At 53.8% G+C, this 19,879-nt stretch overlaps 1 protein-coding gene across 2 annotated transcripts; it reads right to left on the reverse strand.

The window, feature by feature from the left end:
* Nucleotides 1-56: 56 nt before the first annotated feature.
* Nucleotides 57-19,841, reverse strand: CCNF (cyclin F). Of its 2 annotated transcripts, none has more exons than XM_033840005.2 (17): nt 19,732-19,841; nt 18,491-18,645; nt 17,340-17,446; nt 16,330-16,397; nt 14,789-14,982; nt 14,310-14,363; nt 13,549-13,653; nt 13,177-13,254; nt 10,651-10,802; nt 8,511-8,675; nt 6,487-6,610; nt 6,025-6,205; nt 5,583-5,670; nt 3,369-3,474; nt 3,165-3,292; nt 2,367-2,536; nt 57-1,711 (listed from the first exon to the last, which is right to left on the reverse strand). In XM_033840005.2, the coding sequence occupies exons 1-17, from the start codon at nt 19,745-19,747 to the stop codon at nt 1,236-1,238; spliced, it is 2,367 nt and encodes a 788-aa protein (XP_033695896.1). In that variant the 5' UTR covers nt 19,748-19,841; the 3' UTR covers nt 57-1,235. The 2 variants fall into 2 exon arrangements, with proteins under 2 accessions (XP_033695896.1, XP_033695897.1); XM_033840006.2 differs by having other exon boundaries at nt 58-1,711; nt 3,375-3,474.
* Nucleotides 19,842-19,879: the final 38 nt, after the last annotated feature.

Raw genomic sequence — 19,879 nt, forward strand, 5'->3', positions numbered from 1 at the left:
AAAAAATTAATACCTTATATATTTAATGTTTTTTTAAAAATTTATTTTATTTATTATTTATTTTTGGCTGTGCTGGGTCTTTGTTGCTGTGCGCGGGCTTTTCTCTAGTTGCGGCGAGCGGGGGCTACCCTTCCTTGAGGTGCGCGGGCTTCTTGATGTGGTGGCTTCTCTTGCTGTGGAGCACAGGCTCTAGGCGCGCAGGCTTCAGTAGTTGTGACTCGCGGGATTCTAGAGCGCAGGCTTAGTAGTTACGGCACACGGGCTTAGTTGCTCTGAGGCACGTGAGATCTTCCCGGACCAGGGCTCGAACCCGTGTCCCCTGCATTGGCAGGTGGATTCTTAGCCACTGCGCCACCAGGGAAGCCCTCATATCTTCTAGTTTTAAGTTTTCTTTTGTTTTTTATCTTAGAGGGATGGAGGATGGAAATAAAGACAGGGAAAGAAATGGCCCAGACATTCCGATGCTCATACGGACATCATCTGTTGGGGACACAGACAAACCATCACAGGAGAAGGGGCAGATTTCTAAAATGAGCTGAGAATATGGGAGGAAGAGAGCCTGTGACCAAGACATCAAGGCCCTGGCCTGCAAAAATGTCAGGGCCCACTCACCCGGTATTCACACACAGTCCGAAACGATCCGCGGGGCAGAGTTCCCTCACGATAGGACCCACCACCCAGTGAGGAAAGGAACGGCTGCCTGGGGCAGGGCAGGCCAGGCCAATGTGGGCGCAGGGATGGTGTGCTCAGAGCTATTGGCTCCCCGTGGAACCCCGAACCAGATAAATGTGGGAGGGGGTGAGCTGTGCCAGGATACCTGGGTCACACATGTTCTCAGCTGTGAAAGCTCTCAGCTCCCGCGGTGCCTGGGGCTCCGTGGGGCTGGGAAGTTCAGGACGTGGGCTTAAGTTTCCCAGAGAAAGCAGGACAAACATGGGAGGGGACAGAGAAATAGGCTTCACACAGTATGGCATGATTGCTTTGAGGCTAAACTTTCCAGAGAGAAGGAACTGAGTTTTTGTTGTGATTTAGACATTCTGATGGCTCACAGTGGGCTCCCCTAGAGAAAGAAACTTACTGCCCCAAGTTCTCCTTTCTATTCCGTGTGACTGCCACCAGGGGTCTACAGGGATCCATCTCCAGCGCCCCCCTCCCCCTTGCTAGTGCAACAGCAGCCCTGCCTCAGCAAACATTCACTTCAGCCAACATTCACTGCAGCAAACGCACTGACACACTCACAGCTTCAAAAAGCCCAAGTTCATGTCCTCCTCCTCCTCATTGTGGGCGGACAGGTTTTTCCTCTTCACCTGTTGCTGGGGAGCACAGCTCTCCGGGGGGCTTGGGGGACGACACTGTACACACGACTTCCTCGCGTGATGGTGGCAAGGCTGTGTGTTCAAGTCGCTGCCCGGGGACAGTACTGAGGTAGATCGGGCAAGGCCCCCCAAGCCATCTGCGGAGTTTGTGGGACTTGTGCTGCTGACAGAGGAGTACCCTGAGGTCGTTATGTCCTTGCCTGCCCCCCTCCTGCTGCACAGAGAGCGCTCGAGCCCTGGGGTCCAAGGTGTCTGGCTGCCTGGTGCTGACGCCTGTGTGTCCTGACGCCCCTCCTCCTCCGGGCAGGCCTCCTCATCGCTTGATTCCTGGCAGCAGTGCTGTTCCGGGTTCAGGTAGACCACAGTGACATCGAGGACACCGCTGGGAGCTGTCACTATGGGAGATGGGGGAGAGGTCAGGCCATAGCCTGAGCATCAGGGTGACTCCGTGCTCGGTCAGGACCCAGGGGAGCCCAGGGTCCAGCTCTCGGCCACACATCCTGAACCTCGCTGGACAGTCCCCTTTCCTTTACGTAAGAAATTGGGGGTGAAGTGTCTCCTTTCAAACTTGGGGTAATACCCAATGTGACTTAGGGGACAGTAGGAAGTGACAACAAACTGGCCATCTAATAATTTAGTTAATCCCCTGAGTGGACACAAAAATAGCAGTTGGAAAATCAACAGAAGCTGTCGAACTGGGCTTCCTGTGCAGATGGCTGATGAGACATGGGGACAGAGCCTCCTGCAGCCTGCCCTAGATGGGTGCCTGAGGGACAGAGCCCAGCAGGGGGCACATCTCACACAACCTTCTAGAAAGGTCTATTTCTCTGTCCCTGACCTGGTGAGGTCCTTCCACCAGCACAGGTCCAGCTGGAGCTGGGCGCAGGTTGGGCCCACATCCTATCCTCCCTGTGGGCTGGTATTCCAGGGGCTCTGCTCTCTCATGTCTACCTGTGTCCGGACACACTCTCCTGCAGCTCAGGCTGGGGGCCCTCCTGCCCACTGTCCCCTCTGGGGCAGCACCGGGTGGTCTCCAGCCCTGGCACTCACCATCGCCCTCCTTCTCGCCCTCGCTCTCTTGGTCGCCCTCGTAGCCGGAGCAGTAGTCCAGGCTCCAGTCCAGGAAGCTGCCCAGCAGTGTCTCCTCCTGGCTGGACAGCTCTGCGGTCGGCGTGGTGACGAAGCTGCCCCTGTCCTCCTGGAGGCTGTTCTCCCGTTTCCTGTGCGGTGGGAGAGCCGGGAGCCGGGTCATAGGCAGCAGTGTTGGGAGGCCCAGTCTGGTTCTTGGCACCTGCCTGACCCTGCCCCCACATGCTGTGAGCAGGGACAACACAGCCACCCAGGAACTGCCCTCAGAAGCTCAGGGCAGATTTGCAGAGACAGGGCCAGCACCATGGCGAGGTTCCTGCTCATCTGGACTTTGTAGGATGGATAGGAGTTCTTTAGGTGGGTGAGGTGGAGGGGGAGGTTATTCCAGGCAGTACAGCTGGGACACTGAGATGGAAGAGACAGGGATAAAAGGGATGCACACAATGAGGGCACAGCTGGAGTGCAGGGAGTGCCACAATGTGGTGGAGCAGAGCAGTCCCGTATGGCTCACACCGGGCGTGGGGCAGGGCCAGAGCCTGAGTGGGCTCAACCTGTGCTCAAGACCACCATCCCTCACAGGGAGCCAGGCTGGAGCCAGAGAGCCACACTGGGGAAAGGAGACGGTACTGTAGGCAGTGGAGACTACCAACCGCAGCTTCAGTTTTCTGAGGATCTGCTCTCTCCCTGCTGCTCCTCAGGAGCCCCGATGGCTGCACAGGTCACGAGGGAACCCAGGCCTGGCCCGCAGGGTTCACTCACCGCTTGGTTCTCCTTCCAGAGGGAGAGCTGAGGAAGGTGTGAATGTCCCCTGTGCTGAGGAAAGACGCGGGTTCTGGGCTCTCTTGTTTCACCCCTAGAGTTGCACACAACTGGCCGTAGCTCAGCACCTGAGGGGAAGCCGGGGTCAGAGGGAGGGCCGAAGCCCCAAGGGGCCCATGGGGACCCCCGCTCCCTAGCACCCACCAGCACCTCTTCCTGGCTGATCTCTTCGTATCGCTTGTCCTCGAATCGCTGCTTCACGGCAGTGAGAGAGACCTGCCTGTAGTCCTTGGGGGCATCGTCATGGAAGCTGCCGACAGAAGGACACGTGAGGGGCAGTGGGGGGCAGACGGTGCTGGCACCTCCACCCCAAAAGCTCCCATCTTTAGCCTCCACTCACTGAAGTGAGAGAGGACAAGACATTTTCAAAACCAGCCCAGCAATGGGAGTGAAGCCCAGCGCTGCTGTGCAGTCTGGCGGTTCCTCGAGTCACCTATGACCCCCAGGTGCATCCCCAGGAGAAAGGGGAACAGATATCCACACAGAAACCTGGACACACATGTTCACAGCGGCACTATTCGCAACAGCTGGAAGGTAGAAAAACCCCAAATGTCCATCAGTGCACGACTGAATAAACAAGATGTGGTCCCTCCATCCAGTGGGCTATTTGTACAGTGGAAACATTATGTAGGTGAGAGGCTGGTCATAAAAGGCCCCAAGTTGTACGATTCCATGTTGGTGAAACATCCAGAACAGAAAGAGCCAGGAAATAGATGAGTGTTTGCTGGGGGCTGGTGGGGAGGGGAAACGTGAAGGTAATAGGTAGCAAGGGCGGGGTTTCTTTTGAGGGTGGGGAAGATGTTCTCGAATAGATTGTGGTTTGTGGTGATGGCTGCACAATTCTGAATATACCAAGAGCCTGTTGAATTGTACACTTTAACAAAAAGTTTCGTTGGTAAATAAATATGTTTCCAGTTTATCTGGATTGGGGAAAAAAAAACAAAACAACTCGGTGGGGGGCGGGGGATGGGTGTAGGAAGGCAGCCAAGCAGCAGCTTTTGGCAGCCTGGTGAGGCACCGACCCTGCACTGGTCTGAGCAGCCTCGGGGGCAGACACGTGTTGACCTGCCACCGTCACCCATGCTGCCGTCCACCAGCGACGAGGTCTGGGCCCTGCAGGAGAAACGGGCTGCACACACTAACCCAGGAAGTGCTGACAGGCTCCCCGTGTTAGCGGGGAGGGGGAGAAGTGGCAGATGGGCCAGAGGGGCTGGTCAGAGGAATCTCTAGACTCGTGCCCAAGTTCTGATCTCATCCCCAAGGTGTAAGCAGAAGTGTCGTGTTCAGAGGCTGCCCTGTGGAAATCCAGGAGGCAGCTGGGGCAATGACCATGGGCAGGTGAAGAAAGTGCATTGGCCCCGAGAGCCGCTGGGATGCAGGGACAGAGAAGCAGAAATGGGCTGGCCTGAGGGCTCTGATAGGATGACCGGGGCCTTGTCCACCAAGCACCAAATGAAATCTATGAGGAGGAATGGCTTGGTGTGGACAAGCTGGCAGGGGGGGTCTGTGGCTCGGGTCAGAGGTTGGCTTTTAGATGTGTTCTGAATCCTGGAAGTGGTTAAGTCTCCCAGGGAGCGTCTGGGTACAGGCAGAAAGGCAGAATTACCCGGACCCTCGTGTCGGGGGAGGGGACTCTGAGGCAGTGTGGCCTGGCGGAGAAAGGAGGAGGTCCCTGGGGGCTTTAGCAGATATGCATGCGGTGGGGAGTGAACGTGAGACTGAGGAGTGGGAGGAGCGAGTCTGCCAGCCAAGCTGAGACAGGAGGCGAGGGAAAGGGCCAAGGTGTGTGCCCGGGGCTGCGGTCTGCCAACTCCAGAGCTGGAGGCCAACCTGTCCTAGACTGAAATTACCGCTGGTCAGGGAGACAGTCTCATTTTTTCTTACGTTCCACTGCCCATGGAATTAGGTTTGGGTTGGGGGGAGCTGCTGCCCACACATCAAATGTTAAAAACGTATGAAATAAGCAACATGGCCCTGGAATTTCTAAACGTCAGTCCTGAGATACGCGGCTCACGCGGGTAAGGTCTGAGTGTCTTGACAGCCCTCACGTGAGAGCAAATTCCCCCTGGACTTGTGGTATTAAGGACACATCCTCTGTGTGGGGGGACAGTCGGGGGGTTGTGGGGGGAATTGCTTCCTTACACGCTTACCACTTTTTTTTTTTTTTCGGTACACGGGCCTCTCACTGTTGTGGCCTCTCCCATTGCGGCTCTGGACACGCAGGCTCAGCGGCCATGGCTCACGGGCACAGCCGCTCCGCGGCATGTGGGATCTTCCCGGACCAGGGCACGAACCCGTGTCCCCTGCATCGGCAGGCGGACTTTCAACCACTGTGCCACCAGGGAAGCCCACGCTTACCACTTTTGATGAAGGCTTAAGACACAGGGGATGAGGTCTTCACAGGAGAACCCAGTGAGGTCCCATAACCGAGTGGTCCAGGGCTGTGCTGGGGAGGAAAGCAGGAATAGTGGGGCCGTTCTGATGCCCACTCATGCCCCACAGCCCTGATGGTTCTGGGATGGAGTTTCCTAGGGCTCAGGGTTGAAAAGGCCCCAGGTACAGAGCATGCGTGCTCATTGTCGACAATGTGGGAAATATTAAGCTAGAACTGTCTCTAACCTCACCCCCAGACAATGGCTTTTAGTCCATTCTGGTGTTTCCTTCTCCAGAAGATGAACACACTTCTTTTTCTCCCTCCAACCCCCTTGAATTTGAGCACTGGCTCCTGACTCCAGGAATCCCCCGGACCACTGGCTCAGCCCATGTTCTGCGTGGCTGGTGGGGAGGACCAGCTCCTTACTCTGCCCATGTGTCAGCCTCGCCAGGAGCAGGGCGGCTGCAGCCAGGTGGGCCGGGGCATAGGCGGCCAGGCTGGTGTGCAGCAGGGAGAGCTCACAGAGGAAGCTGCACAGGTGCTGGGTTCTTGGCGCCATGGGGACCAGCGTCAGCAGGACGTCCTTGTAATCGACCACAGTGGGGACCTAGAGGGAACGGGGAGGCAGACGTGGGGTCTCAGCACACAGAGGGCCCCTCCACCCACTCGGTGGGGAGGCTGGACCTTAGAAACACCACCCTCGGCGTGGTCAGCCCAGCATCTGGCCCGACTGCTGTGCACGCCAAACAGCTGTGGCCTCGCGCCCTCTGGGTCCAGGAGGGCTTCCCAGAGCAGGGAAGCTCAAAGCCATGCAGATACCCTCTGCCCCTCCATGCCCTCACGTGACCTCAACTTTGATTCAAAAGGAAAAAGCAAGTGGTCACTTACTCGAATCTTCCCTTCCAAGGCAGAGATGATTTCTCCCATCATCCTCACCAGGTCCTCGTATTTGTACGTGTTGTCTGTGAGCCACACAGCCTCCCGGATCGTCAGGATCTCTTTGCTGATGAACCTGGAGTGTTAAGAAGGGGTCTGAGCACTGAGCCCACTCCCCTTAGTGGGGTGATCACTTTAGGCTTCAGTGATGGGGTTGGGGGGGTCCAAAGAGTGGACCCTGCTGCCCCTAGCCACTGAGGGGAACTGAAAAGGTCAGATAAGCCTATCATGGGGGCTGGAAGGGAAGGGGGATTAGTGTCACAGATCAGTGGCAGTGAGAGCTGCTGGCCTGCTAGGCATGCAGGTGTTTCTGCAAAACGCACCCACGAATGACATGATCGGTCAATCCTCTTAACGACCTGAGGGATAAGGGTTCACCCTGCCTTGTGTCAGCTTCTATGGAGCGAGTATAAACAGCTTTAACCCAGAAGGCAGATGAGCCAGCAGAACCAGAGACAGAGGTTGTTTGAAGGTCTGGACCCAGCATGGGGTCTGGCCATGGGAACTGGACTGTCCTTAGGCAGGTGGTCACGCTGTTCTCTACTCTCCACCAGTTCCAACTATCAGGGAACACGCTAGTCCAGCGGCCTGCTGAGGACACCTCCCCACACAAGGGTGGACTGGGACCGGGCCCTTGGCTGCTCTGTCATGGGGACTCTGCAGCTCCCGTGTTTGCTGTTGCCTGGGCCAAGAGAGAGGACAGGAGTTGTAGGGACCGCAGGTGCTGGGGGATGTTATGTGAGTGGGGCGGGCGAAAGCCCTGTGCTCAGAGCAGCGGCAGGTGCTGCTTTGAGAATGGATGTAGGGGCATCTCGGCTTCTAAAAATCTTTTAAAGCAATTATCATCTCATTGCCAGCAGCCTGTGGTCTGGTAGTACCTCAGTCTCTCATTGCAAGGACATAACTACGCCATTTGGATCCAGGGAGGCTGGGGACCCGTCTGTTCAGCCCTCTCTGGTGACAAGACCTGGAACGCCGGGTTCCGAGAGCACACGAGAGGTGCTGGACAGCGTGTGGCATTTGCTCACCGACTCTGAGCCCACGGACCCTGCTTCCACAGCCACCTAGAGACCCCACTTCCCAGTTCCCGTCGTGGCCACATGACTGCGCTCACTGCAAAGGTGGACCTGGTGGCCTCAGGGGTCATGGCAGGTAGCAGAGAGCAAGTCAGGACCTGGGCCTCCTTCATGACGTCATGAAACAGATAAACCATCCCAGTGACACAAGCCTCTGGGTTACTGTGCAGAAGACAAATCAGTCTCTCCATAGTTGACACCACTGTGTGCAATGAGGCTGCTCCTCCCTCGAAAGCCTTACAGATAATGATGTTGGTCTGGAAAGCACCACCCAGGGGAGATAGCAGACCACGTAGGAGAAGTCTGCTTTAGGAAAACAAGAAAATGCAAAATGTATGCTGGAAACTGCCATCCACATTGTGTCCAAAGGCAAAACTGGGTGGAAAGGTGGATTTAGGTAAAACTTAAAATGGTCTGATTTGAAAAGTCAGAGCTGCTGCAGGGGTAGGCTGCCTCTCTGAGGACGCATCCTGCCCATGTGGTTGGAGGGGGTCTGTGGGGAGTTGGGGGTGGGGGGCACATGACACTGATGAAACGCAGGTCTCTGGACGCAGAGTTGAGAACCGGACTGGCAAGGGCAGCCGCCTGTGATCCTCCCTCATCGCTGTGTTGCCCTCAGGGGCTAGGGGAAGAGGGTTCCAGCCTGAGCCTGCCCAACAGAGGCCACGTTCTGGGTCCTGAGGCCGCGTGTTGGGATGAGCGGCTGCCCACACACCAAGGGTCAGCCTTGCCACCCCCGTGTGGGTAGGACCACTTGGCGTGGGCACCCCCTAAAATGAAAATCCCTGTCATAAGGAGGTGGGGTGCTGAAGGCTTGTTCCACTGAAAAGCCAGCCTGTGAACTGGGCAGCGCCAGCATGCTGTGTTCCGTCTGCGGGCCCAGCCTGGGGGCTTTCTTACCGGGTGCACATGACCATGCAGGCGATGCCCAGCAGCTGGAGCCTGTACCGGGGCACCAACCGCCTCCGCAGGTACCGGTCCACGCACTCCACGGTCAGGTGAAGGCACAGGCTCGAGAAGTCCTTCATGGTCGCAACCTCTACCAGCCAATCGATGAGAATGTACCTGTGGGAAGAGCACCATCCCTGAAAACCAGGCCAAGCCTTCATGAGTGTCCCGTCTCCCATTCCTGCCCGGCCATCTGTCCCGAGGGGTGAGCGATCACTTTAGGCATCACTGGCTTATCCAGGCACCTGTCCAAGGCTGAGACACCCTGTCCAAGGGGGAGGCCCCATGACTCCTGACTTTGTTCCTGGGAGGCAGGTGGGCTGCACATATGTGTACTCTGCCTCCCCCACCCCGGGACCCCCAGGCACTGGATAAGCCTGGACCGTTACTTGTAAGGGAGCAAAGCAGGTCTGCTCTGTGGACCTGGGACAGGTCACAGGACAGGAGAAAAGTCAAAGTTTATCGTTCTGCAAACCTGTCTTCTCTCTGAGGAACTCTCACCCATGGGGTCATTTATCACAACCCTCCGCAGTGGAGCAAAGAGCCAGGAATGCATCTAAAGCAGGATTCCCTGAGCCTGTGTGCTGGAGTTCTCAGTCACCCAGCAACCATGATGGAGAACTTGGGCCGGCAGAGCCAACAGACATAGGATCCCTCCTCGACGGGGCTAAAAGCCGGGCCAGGGACACAGACGTCACAAGGGGATACTGCATGCAACATCAAGGATGCCCAAGCATGGTGAAAGCCTTTTTGCACAAGGGAGAAGAGATGGGGAGAAGAGAAGCAAGAGAGAAAAGAAACGTGGTGGTGAGTGATTCTAGGCAGACAGGAGGGACTGCTCCAGGTGTCAGCCTGGACAGGAGCATCTTTCATAGGCAGAGGAAAGGAGGGAGTGCTGGGGCCGAGTTGGGGAGGGGAGGAAGGAGGAGGGATGAAGGGGAACAGGCTGGGGAGGAAGACACGCAAGGCCAGGTGTTTGAGGGTTAGGGGCAGAAGAGGAAGCTTCCTACGCAGACACCTTTGACAAGCTCAATGATCTGACTTATAAAAACAGACCAACGGAACTGTACACTTTAAAATGGTTAAACCTGAAACTAATGTTACATGTCAATTATAACTCAATAGAAAAAAGGAAGAAAAAGTCAGCTGTTGCTTTACATAGAGGAAAACGTAAAGATGCTCAACTTGGGGATTGAAATGATATTATTGCAATAAAACTACTTTAGCTCTTGAAAAGAAAAGAAAGGTTAAGTTTATGTTAACCCCCACCCCCAGCACACAAAAGGAATAGCAACAGTCCCTGGCTCCCGCCGCCAAAAGAAAGGCAGACTGGGAGGGCACGGCGTGGGGCAGGGGGCACCACCCCCAGCACAGGCACAGGACTCAAAATCACAGCAGCTTGGTGACATTTAATGTGGGAGCCAAGGACACTGCACCCCCTGCTATGAGTAAAGACGGAGCCTCTCCAGGGAAGAGAGCTTACCAGGTGCTGGGCTTTGTCTGCCGCAGTACAGCCAGAGCCTGCCCATTATAAATCTAAAATGTATTTGAAATCTCTGGTGTAAGCTTAAAAAATTATTCACATTTTCCATTTTACTCTCTAAACAAGTTCTGTGATTGAGTGTAAAAGTGTGTTATCTCCAAACCTCGAGGGAAAATGGACCTGCAGGAAGAGGCAGTTTGTGGGGTTTCTGAGGCTACAGGCACATGAGAGCTGCCTCCCACACTCCCGCACGCTGATGCGCGTGATGATGGGTTGGAAAGAAAAGGTGTTTTCTGGCATCATTTTTGAAAGATGTTTAGTACGGTTTAATATAGTCTGAGACTTAAAAAGGAAAACTGGAGAGAGCAGACATTTATGTGGGAAATTTTTCTTTTCAAAGCCCTGGATAACTTAGGCATAACTGGTTTTAGAAAATACACACACACACACACACACACACACACACACACACACACACACACACACACACACACACGTGGATCCCAGTGGGGTTGATGACGCAGGGGCCCTGTGACAGGAGGCTCAGCTGAAACAACAGACAGACCCTGTCACGCGGAGACGGCTGTCGCTCTGCCTCGGACCCCTCACCTCATTGTGTCATTGAGTCCCTTCTGCACAGAGAAGACCCTCTGCTTACTGACAGCGTGGGAGGCCTGGAACAGCTGGCAGACTATCTCGTTGGAGGCTTTCGCTTCCAGTCCGAGCTGGTTTCCGTGTGCACAGGCTTTGGCTAGAGACAGCTGAGGACGAAAAGACTCGAGGGATGAGCAAGGGGTTTTGAGGTTCCTGCTTCTGAACGCGAGGAGGATTCTGCCTGTACATACACTGGCCCACTTAAACCTTCTAAGCCTTCTGAAACCAGGAGGGCCAAGATTTTAATCTTTTGGAAATAAATAATATATCACGATAGAACATTTTAAAAGGTACAAAAGGTGCATAATGGGATATCAGTTGACTTCCTGCCCGGCACAGCTCCACGGCCAATTCCAGTCTTCTGCCAGCATTTTCTTTTAAATTAAGTTTGTTTCTGCTCACCGCTCCCTAGTGAAAGCTGATGCTCTGGGGGAGGCCACGTAGCACAGTGGCTGAGAGCTGGCTGGGGGCTCGAATGACCCGGCTTTAAGACCTGGGTCTATGTGTGACCACAGGCGAACTGGAGGCTTCACTGCACCTCAGTTTCCCTTTTCACCAAATGGCACAACAGCAGCTGCTTCGGCAGATGCCGTGAGGATTGAATGAGATGCACAAGCACCTTGCTCAGGACCCGCCGGGGCCCTCCAAGCCCTCAGTGGTTACTGTTGACCATCTCTACGTATTTCCTTCCAGAGTTTTCTATGCACTTGTAGCAGTGTGCATGTGCATTTGTGATCACGGAACACACATGTTACCTTTTCTTTGCCTGCCTAACGATTAACGTGGTTCTTTGCGATAGGAGACTTCTGTAAGCGTGTTTTCCTTGTTCTTCCTTTGAGGGGGTTTCTGTTGGTTTTGTCACATTGAGGGTCACCTTTGTGCAGTCTTGTGCACCTTCTGCTCATGCAGTCGACCCACAGGCACTACCTGTGCCCAGGGGCTTTCTGAAATTCCTGCGCGCATTTTCACACACACTAATAGGAACACTATTTTTTTTTTTTTGGCGGTACGCGGGCCTCTCACTGTTGTGGCCTCTCCCGTTGCGAAGCACAGGCTCCGAACGCGCAGGCTCAGCGGCCACGGCTCACGGGCCCAGCTGCTCCGCAGCATGTGGGATCTTCCCGGACCAGGACACGACCCCGCGTCCCCTGCATCGGCAGGCGAACTCTCAACCACTGCGCCACAAGGGAAGCCCTTTCCTGTACTTTTTTTTTTTTTAGGAACACTATTTTATCACATGTTTGCCGGCAAAAACTGCTATCATTAAAAATGTATATTTTCAGGGCTTCCCTGGTGGTGCAGTGGTTAAGAATCCGCCTGCCAATGCAGGGGAAACGGGTTCGATCCCTGGCCTGGGAAGATCCCACATGCCGTTGAGCAACTAAGCCTGTGTGCCACAACTACTGAGCCTGCACTCTAGAGCGTGTGTTCTGCAACAAGAGAAGCCACGACACCGAGAAGCCTGCGCACCGCAACAAAGAGTAGCCCCCGCTTGCCTCAACTAGAGAAAGCCTGTGCCCAGCAACAAAGACCCAACACAGCCAAAAAAAAAAAACAATAAAAAAAAGCTGAACTGTATTTTCAGAAGTTCCTAGCTATCCACTCAAAAACACAAAGACTACGTGTATATGATTTGCTAGTGTGATCAGGCACGATCTCTTTAAACGTGTGCCTTTTTGACTAGCAGAGAGGTCAAACCTGCTCCGTATTTTGACTGCTTGTATTTATTTCCTCTTTTTTGAGTACCCTGAGGCTCTGTGAACTTCTACAGGGCCTTACTATTCTTATTGATTAGCCTGAGCTTGAACTAGAACCACATTGTTCATTGTTGTATTTCTTGTAAACTTGTTAAGTGCCTTTTTGGACATAAACATTACAACGTCCTGTGATGTGTCAGGCGGGCCATCCCTCTGTGATTTCTTCTCTAGCTTTTAAGGGCAGATGACTCTCAACCCCCAACTTGGTGGGGTGACAAGAGCAAGTGTCTACCAGCTTGGCAAAGGGGGACTTTCTTTGATTTATCTTAAAATAATGACTTCTTTACAGCTGCACAGGGAGAGTGTCTGGAGAACGCCAACTACAGACCCTTGATGTCCTGGTTCCAACACTGGACAACCTGGTGAGCAGGTCAGATAATGAGAAGAGGACAGCATTCCACACACCCATCTGCTCTAAGGAGCTCTAAGTTCTGTAGCCAAGATGCTTTCCCTACAGGCCAACTTTAGGGAGCTGTATAAATTTTGATGCAGATGTAGTCCACAGCACTTAGAAATTAAGTGGCTGGCTGTCTTAGATGGAACTGGCAGAGGTGAGGAAAGCGCTTCTGGGCTCTCCTCCCCGCACACCCTAGAGCTGAACTCCCTTAGATTCAGTTCCAAACCCTGGGCCACTCTTACTTCGTCCTGGGTGGGAACCTGGCAGTGTTGCCCCCACGGTCCCCACGAGAGGAGGCGTCAGGACAAAGGCCAGCTCCCAGCTCACCTGTGCTTCCCAGCAGCCTTTGGCAGCAAAGTCCCTGAGTTTCCGGAAGCTGTGGAGGCATCGTCCGGGATCTGACATCTGTCAATGGGAGAGTCACCATGCCCTTACATGGCCATATCTCTGGAGAAACTCAACCAACCCACAGTCTTCTTAAATGTTCCCCCTGACACCTCCAGAGGGTCCCCAGCTGTGCTTTCTTCCCAGCCCTTTATCCCCCAAATGGTGGTGGTCGTTTCAGGGGCAGTGCTGAAAGCAGCCCCATGACCAGCAGCGACCCCGGCTGTGGTGGCAGAACCTTGTCCACGGGCTACTCTGGAGATTGTGCCTTTGGCCAACATAATCCATTCTTTCCCCAGACCTAGGCCCACTCACATCCATCTTTCTGTCACTTTCCCAGAGGAGGTACGAGCTGGTCAAACACCCCTGATTAGCAGACTCTTCAAACAGGTCCCGGGCCTGCTTCTGTTTCTCTTCATCCTAGAATAAGTACCTCTAAGTAACCACATATACTGTTCTCATCTTTAATAAAATGAGTTAACTACATTAGAGTAAAAACAACTCTGAAGATGCATGATTTGACAACCAACTCGTGAAGGCAAGCCCATGAGTTCTGCCCTCAGGCCCTGCTTCCTCCTGCACGAGGTTTGTGCTGGACTCGGCTCCCGGCACTGCCCGGACGGTGATGGGGGAGGGTTTCCCAAGGTCTTCCAGCTCCTCGCTCATACTAAGTGTCCCTCCCTGCTGCTGTCAGAGCACCTAGCACCAGGAGCCACCACCTCCCCCAAGACTGCTGCAGACGGGGTTCCCGAATCACAAGGCTCACTAAGTAGAGAAGTCTGCGTGAGTAGTGGCAGGGAGCCGCCAGTAGCAGAGCCGTGAGACAAATAGACCCGGGGTCCTGTCCCGCTCAGACACTCTTCCTGGCTCCACACAGCCTCACAGACAGGGCTCATCTTGGCTTTGAACCCCGGAAGCCCCCTTCTGCTGCCTTTCACGCAGTTCCTGATTCTTGGTGCTTGAAGCTGCCAGAAAGGCGAGCAGCACAAAAATGCAGACCCGCTGTGCCCTGTGTGCTCACCCGGGCCAGGACACCAAACAACGCAGGGCCCCGTGGGATGGTGGAGGGGACTCACCTCAAAAAGACTCAGCACTCTCCCCAAGCAGTGCAGTATGGACGCTCTGTGAGTCTAGAGAAAGGAGGTGGAGGAGGAGGGGTGACTGTCAGCGGACAGAACTTCCCGGGGACTGTCCCTCCGTGTGCGGGTCCTCCTTGCTCCCTGCCCAGCCCCTCTGTGCAGAGGACCGCTCCCTGATTCCAGGCCTCCGCCAACTGCTTCACAGAGTCTCAGTCCTGCCTTTCCAGCAGTTGACCCGTCTGCAGCCCAGCCCCTCACCTGATTCCCCTGACCCTGGCTCCGAGGCCTCCTCTCCTGCTAGTCATTAGCAGATGCTCCCACATCCACACTGTTTTCTATGCCTCCACTGCTCTCGGGTCCCTGACTTTACATGGTCCACAGCATCTCCCTTCAAAGTTTTCTCACCTCCCGGGACCCTACGGGGCTCAGCCCGCCCAGCACGGCCTGCCCTACTTGCACCCCTTGCCAGGACTCACTTTCTGCAGCTGGCACTCCATCCTGAGGCTCTCGTGAACCACGGCCTTGCAGCAGCTTCCGGACACCGACCAAGGTGGGCGGATGAAGAGCCAGATGAAGGGCGCGGCGCCCACATTCAGGCGCTCCGTGAGACTGAAGAAGCGAGAGGCCTTCAGCCCGTTCACTTCCGCCCGGGCCTCATCAGACACAGACACTGAAGAGACGGACAGAACACAGCCCGGGATGTCTCTGGAGGAGGGGTATAGGAAGTTCCCCAGTCTTTTTGGAAAGTTTAAAGCCTTAAGCCGCTACAACGTGAAGTTGCTGGTGTCTTAGGACAGAAGAGCTGGGATGGGGCTCCTCCCTTTTCTTCCCATGTTTTATGAACCAAGTGCCCTGCGGCCCCTCCCAGCGGCCTGGATTCCGAAGATCTGGGAAGGTCCCCCCCACGTGGAGGCATCAGATGCCCACCCTCCCTCCTGTGGGGAACTGCTGCTCAGACCCCTGTTAACGGGTAGGGGTTTTCTTTGTGGGGTAATGAGATGATGGCTCCAAATTGAGTGGTGATGGCTGCACGACTCTGTGAAGATACCCAAACCACTGGACTGTATACATTAGACAGGTGAGCTGAGTGGTGTGTGAATCTTGTCTGGGCAAAGCCATCTGACAGGAGGGTGGGCGCAGGATTGCTCATCGTCTGCAGGTCCAACAGTCCTGTCAACCAGCTGTGACCAGGGTGACCTCTCAGTAAGACGCCAGCTCTTTTAGAAGCAGAAAAATGGCGACTATACCCAAGTCTTTATGCATCTTGGGAGGTGGGACAGGATGAACTGCAGGCTCGCTCCTTAGTGTGCTCAGCAGACAGGCAGGAATTGGGAGAGAGGGCCGCACCAGGTTCTTTCGAGGAGCACCTGCCCCTTAGGGGTGAAGGAATCTAGGTACCAGGCTGGCTTTGACCTGTTTGTACTTGCCTCCCACTTGGAGCCTTGGCTCCCTGTGTTACTGACACTTGGCATCAGGCATGCTTTGACCACTGCCCCAGGTTCACTCAGATGAGCTGTGGCCAAGGAGAGAAGCTGGGGTCTATGCATGGGCTGTGGTGTTAACTAGGCAGCCAGGGAGGGCTGGCTTGCCTGAGTAGCCCCCATTCTGAGTCTCTGCTCAGAGTCACTCGTTGTCAACCGAAATTAATGGTTCATTAAACAAAGAGGCAACTCCCCCAAACTACAAAATCAAACTTCATCCATGGGTCCCTGAGCAGGACACCTCTGGCACAAGCTCCCCAGTGGGGACGGTACACAGCCAGACACAGCAAGAACAGCGACTAAACTGCTGACACGGGCAAGAGCTCATGCTTGTTCTATTAGGTTTTTTGTTTTTGGCTACACCACACAGCATGCGGGATCTTAGTTTTCCAACCAGGGATCTAACCTGCGCCCCCTGCAGTGGAAGCACAGAGTCTTAACCACTGGACCACCAGGGAAGTCCCTCGTGCTTGTTCTAAAATGTCAGTACCAAGTGGGGTGAGGCCAGCCCCAGCACCAGCCCCTCGAGGACTTACGGCCTTCATTGTAGAGGTAGGCTATGCCCAGCTTCACAGCAGCTTCAAAATTCCCTTTTTCGGCAGCCCTAGAACATTAAGAACATGAAATATCACATGATTTTATTCCATAAAGGTTATGTTCCACCACAGCACTTAAAACTACAGTACTTATTTTCTGAACAGAAAATATTTTTGACAATGCAGCTAAATATCAATTATCCACGACATGCTACAACATGGATGAGCCTGGAAAACACACTTGTGAAAGAAGACAGACACAAAAGGCCACATGTTGTATGATTCCACTCATATGAAATGTCCAGAAAAGGCAAATCCATAGAGACAGAAAGCAGATTAGTGGCTGCATAGGGTCTGTGTTACTATAGGGAAAATAGGGAGTGACTGCTAATGGTTATGGGGCTTCATTTGGGGGTCATGAGAATGTCCTAAAGTTAGATAGTGTTGATGATTGCACAACTCTGTGAGCATACTAAAAACCATTGAGTTGTACACTTTAAAAGGGTAAATTGTGTGGTTGGTGGACTATGTCTCAGGCAGCCTGCCTGTGACCACTGGCATACTGCAGCTTGCAGCCCCTCCAGCCCTTCCTCTAGGTCCCAACCCCGGCCGGGGAGGTGGGATCAGCCAATGAGTATAATGTAATAGGATTCAAATCGCATTGTTCTGACCAAAAGAAGAGGGCTGAGGAAAGTTTCCACATGCAGGTGACCTGCATCTGAGTCACACACAATGGGTCACAGCTCAAGTGGACCCTTCAGAAGCACTGCTGTGACTAATGAGAGTCAGGCCCGTGCTGGTGGTGTGGATGACCCATGATTGTGCTGGAAGTTGTGTGACTCGATGGGTGAGGTCAACAGCCCTCAGTCACTCCCTGGGGGATAAGGTGTTGGCGGGAGCAACAAGCAAGAGGAAAATCATTCCCAGGTCAGGCCTTGAGACACAGACTGGCATAGCAGGGAGGCCCAAAGGTAGGAGAAAGCCACGCTCTTCTCAGGGTGCAGAGATACCTTTCAAAGAGCTTCAGGTTCTTTGGAGAAGGCCACAGCTCCTGGAAGCTGGCACATGCCCACACGCTGGCATGGTTATCCACCAGGTACTTCAGGTGGGAGTGCACCTGAAGAACAATGGAAGAGGGGGAGTGGTGGTTAATCAAGGGACCTCCCAGAAGCCCTGCTTCTGGAGCTTTTGAAGACAGGGTGTAGACAGATGTAGGGTCTCCTGTTTCCCTCCCCACCCTAGCAGTAAAGGCCCAGCCTCTGTGTATCAAAGTAACTAACAATTGCTTTGAATAGAGAAAAGAGCCCAGAAACAACTTTCTCTGTGGCTCTAAAGATGGGGACAGTGGTCCTGGAAGGGGGAATAAGCACCTAGGCTGAGAAAGGGGATATAATGCTATAATACCTGCAAGGATCAGGGAAATCAACTCTAATGGGAACAGGTAGGTCAGAAATCTGTTTTGAGCTCCTTTACTTAGGGTCTTGCTAGTGGGAGCAAAGCTGGGGCCTGCAGGTCAATAGGGGCTCTCAGAAGAGACTGAAACACATGACAGCAGCCTCAGGTAGGACTTCTGTCCTGGGTGATAGCAGGAAGTACCCAGGCAGGGGGCCCTGAGCACAGGTGAGCATTTTAAGTGCTAAAGCTTCCACTGCCATTGGAAATTCAGCACCCATGGATATTATGAACGCAATGGAGGCAGGTTTGGGAGTCAGAGAAGTGGGTTCTTACTGGTGTTCCCCCACTAATTTGCTGTATGCCCTTGGTTAAATCCCTCAAAGTGAAGCTTCAGTTCCGAAATCTGCAAAATAACTCCCAGAGTCTCTTTCAGTGCTGAATATTACATGGGCTTTGTCCTCAAGAACATACTATTTTTCTTCTTAATGCTATCTTATTTCTTGAGGGAGGCAAATTTCACTGCCATAAAAGGGTATTTTCTCTGTCAAAATAAACATTACAATGAGCAGACTCAAACCTTGCTGTCCTATGTTTTAGCTTTCCTGCAATCAGAACAACCTTAGGCATCTATTACCAATATCACCATTGTTTCCTCTACCTTCATTTGTAGCCAAAGTTTTTGTTCTGACATTTAACACACGAAGGCTTCATGGTACAATATAACCAATGATGCCAAGCCTGACACTATTTTCATCTGACAACTTACAGCTCGGACAGCGAGGATGTCTCCAACAGAAAGCCATTTCAGGATATGAAAGAGCACATCTTCAGGGAGACTCAAGATCGTTAGGTTTCGGGGTCTCCTTCTTATTCTCCGCTTTGTAGGATAACAGAAACACTTGGCACACCTACAGTGGATCACTTAAGAAAAAAAATCAGAATGGTCTAAGTGATGTGTTGGAAACGAGTTGTGCTGATATGAAAAGTTACATCTGAACATGATTTAACAGTTACTGTCCTCTGCCCCAGCCATATTTACAGTCTTAAACAAATATTAAATAAAGGAGCAGTAGTGGTACAGAAGACATCATCATTCATTCAAATATTCAATAAACATTGATGGTGAGTAGTAATCATGTAACCTGGCTATTGGGAAACCTTCTGATCCAGAGCACAGATGACAACCAGGAAGGGGGAAAAAGCAGCCAACGCTGATGATGGTTAGGTTTGCATTTCACTCTCAGGGAGGCGCCTTGACCCTTACTGATCTCTTTGCTTCTATCTGCACACAGGACTAAAATGCATAATGTTAATAAGGATCTATGGACTTGAACAGTCTGGTTTTCAAGTCCAAACTAGGAGGGTCCACCCTGCAGAGAAGCCAAAGGTGGACTTGGAGGCCAGGCCTGTCCCAGCTCTGCGGATGTCAGAGCTGCCCAGCCAGTCTCAGTGTCCTCTCAACCCACAGGAGGTCCTTCTAACTTCAACTTCAGCAAGTCTTTGCTGACTCTAAGCAGACGACAGAGAAGCTTGAGGCAGGAGGAGCCCATCACCTACAATTCACCTGGTTTCCCACCCGTTCCTTCCTCCAGTCCCGACAGGAGGTGGCTGCTCTCCCACCCGCACGACTCCCTCCTCAGGGCTTCTTCCTGCCCCCCTCCCCTCGCTCTTCACCTGGGTCTTCCCATCATCAATTAACATGCTGCGAAAGCCAAGCGTACACGCAGGGCGACCGATCCCTGCGTTTTACCGCATTTTCCTCATCCCCTTGCTCTAGGACAGCCACGATAATAACCACGGAAACCTGAGCTGCGCTCACGGCCCTCGACAGGTGGCAGACCCCGCGCGCCGCTTTCACCGCTTTCACGCGGAGCAGGGCGCTCCCGGGCATTTAAACCACGCGCCGAGCGGGCGCCGCCGGGAAGACACGCACCCCGGGCCGAAGGGCTCGAGCCAGCCCTGCTCAGTCTCGAGGCCGCCCCGCCGCGCCCCGCGCCCAGCGCTCACCGCCTCCGCTCCCCATAACCGTAGCTGCCGTCGCTGCCGTCGCCGGTATCTCTGCCAGTGCCGCCTGCCGGCCCAGAGCGCGACTCCCCACGCAGGCGCAGACCCGCCCGCCGCCCGCCGGAGTTTTCAAATGCACCAGGCGCTCTCA

The sequence above is a fragment of the Tursiops truncatus genome, chromosome 15, assembly GCF_011762595.2.
Source record: "Tursiops truncatus isolate mTurTru1 chromosome 15, mTurTru1.mat.Y, whole genome shotgun sequence".
Taxonomy (NCBI): domain Eukaryota; kingdom Metazoa; phylum Chordata; class Mammalia; order Artiodactyla; family Delphinidae; genus Tursiops; species Tursiops truncatus.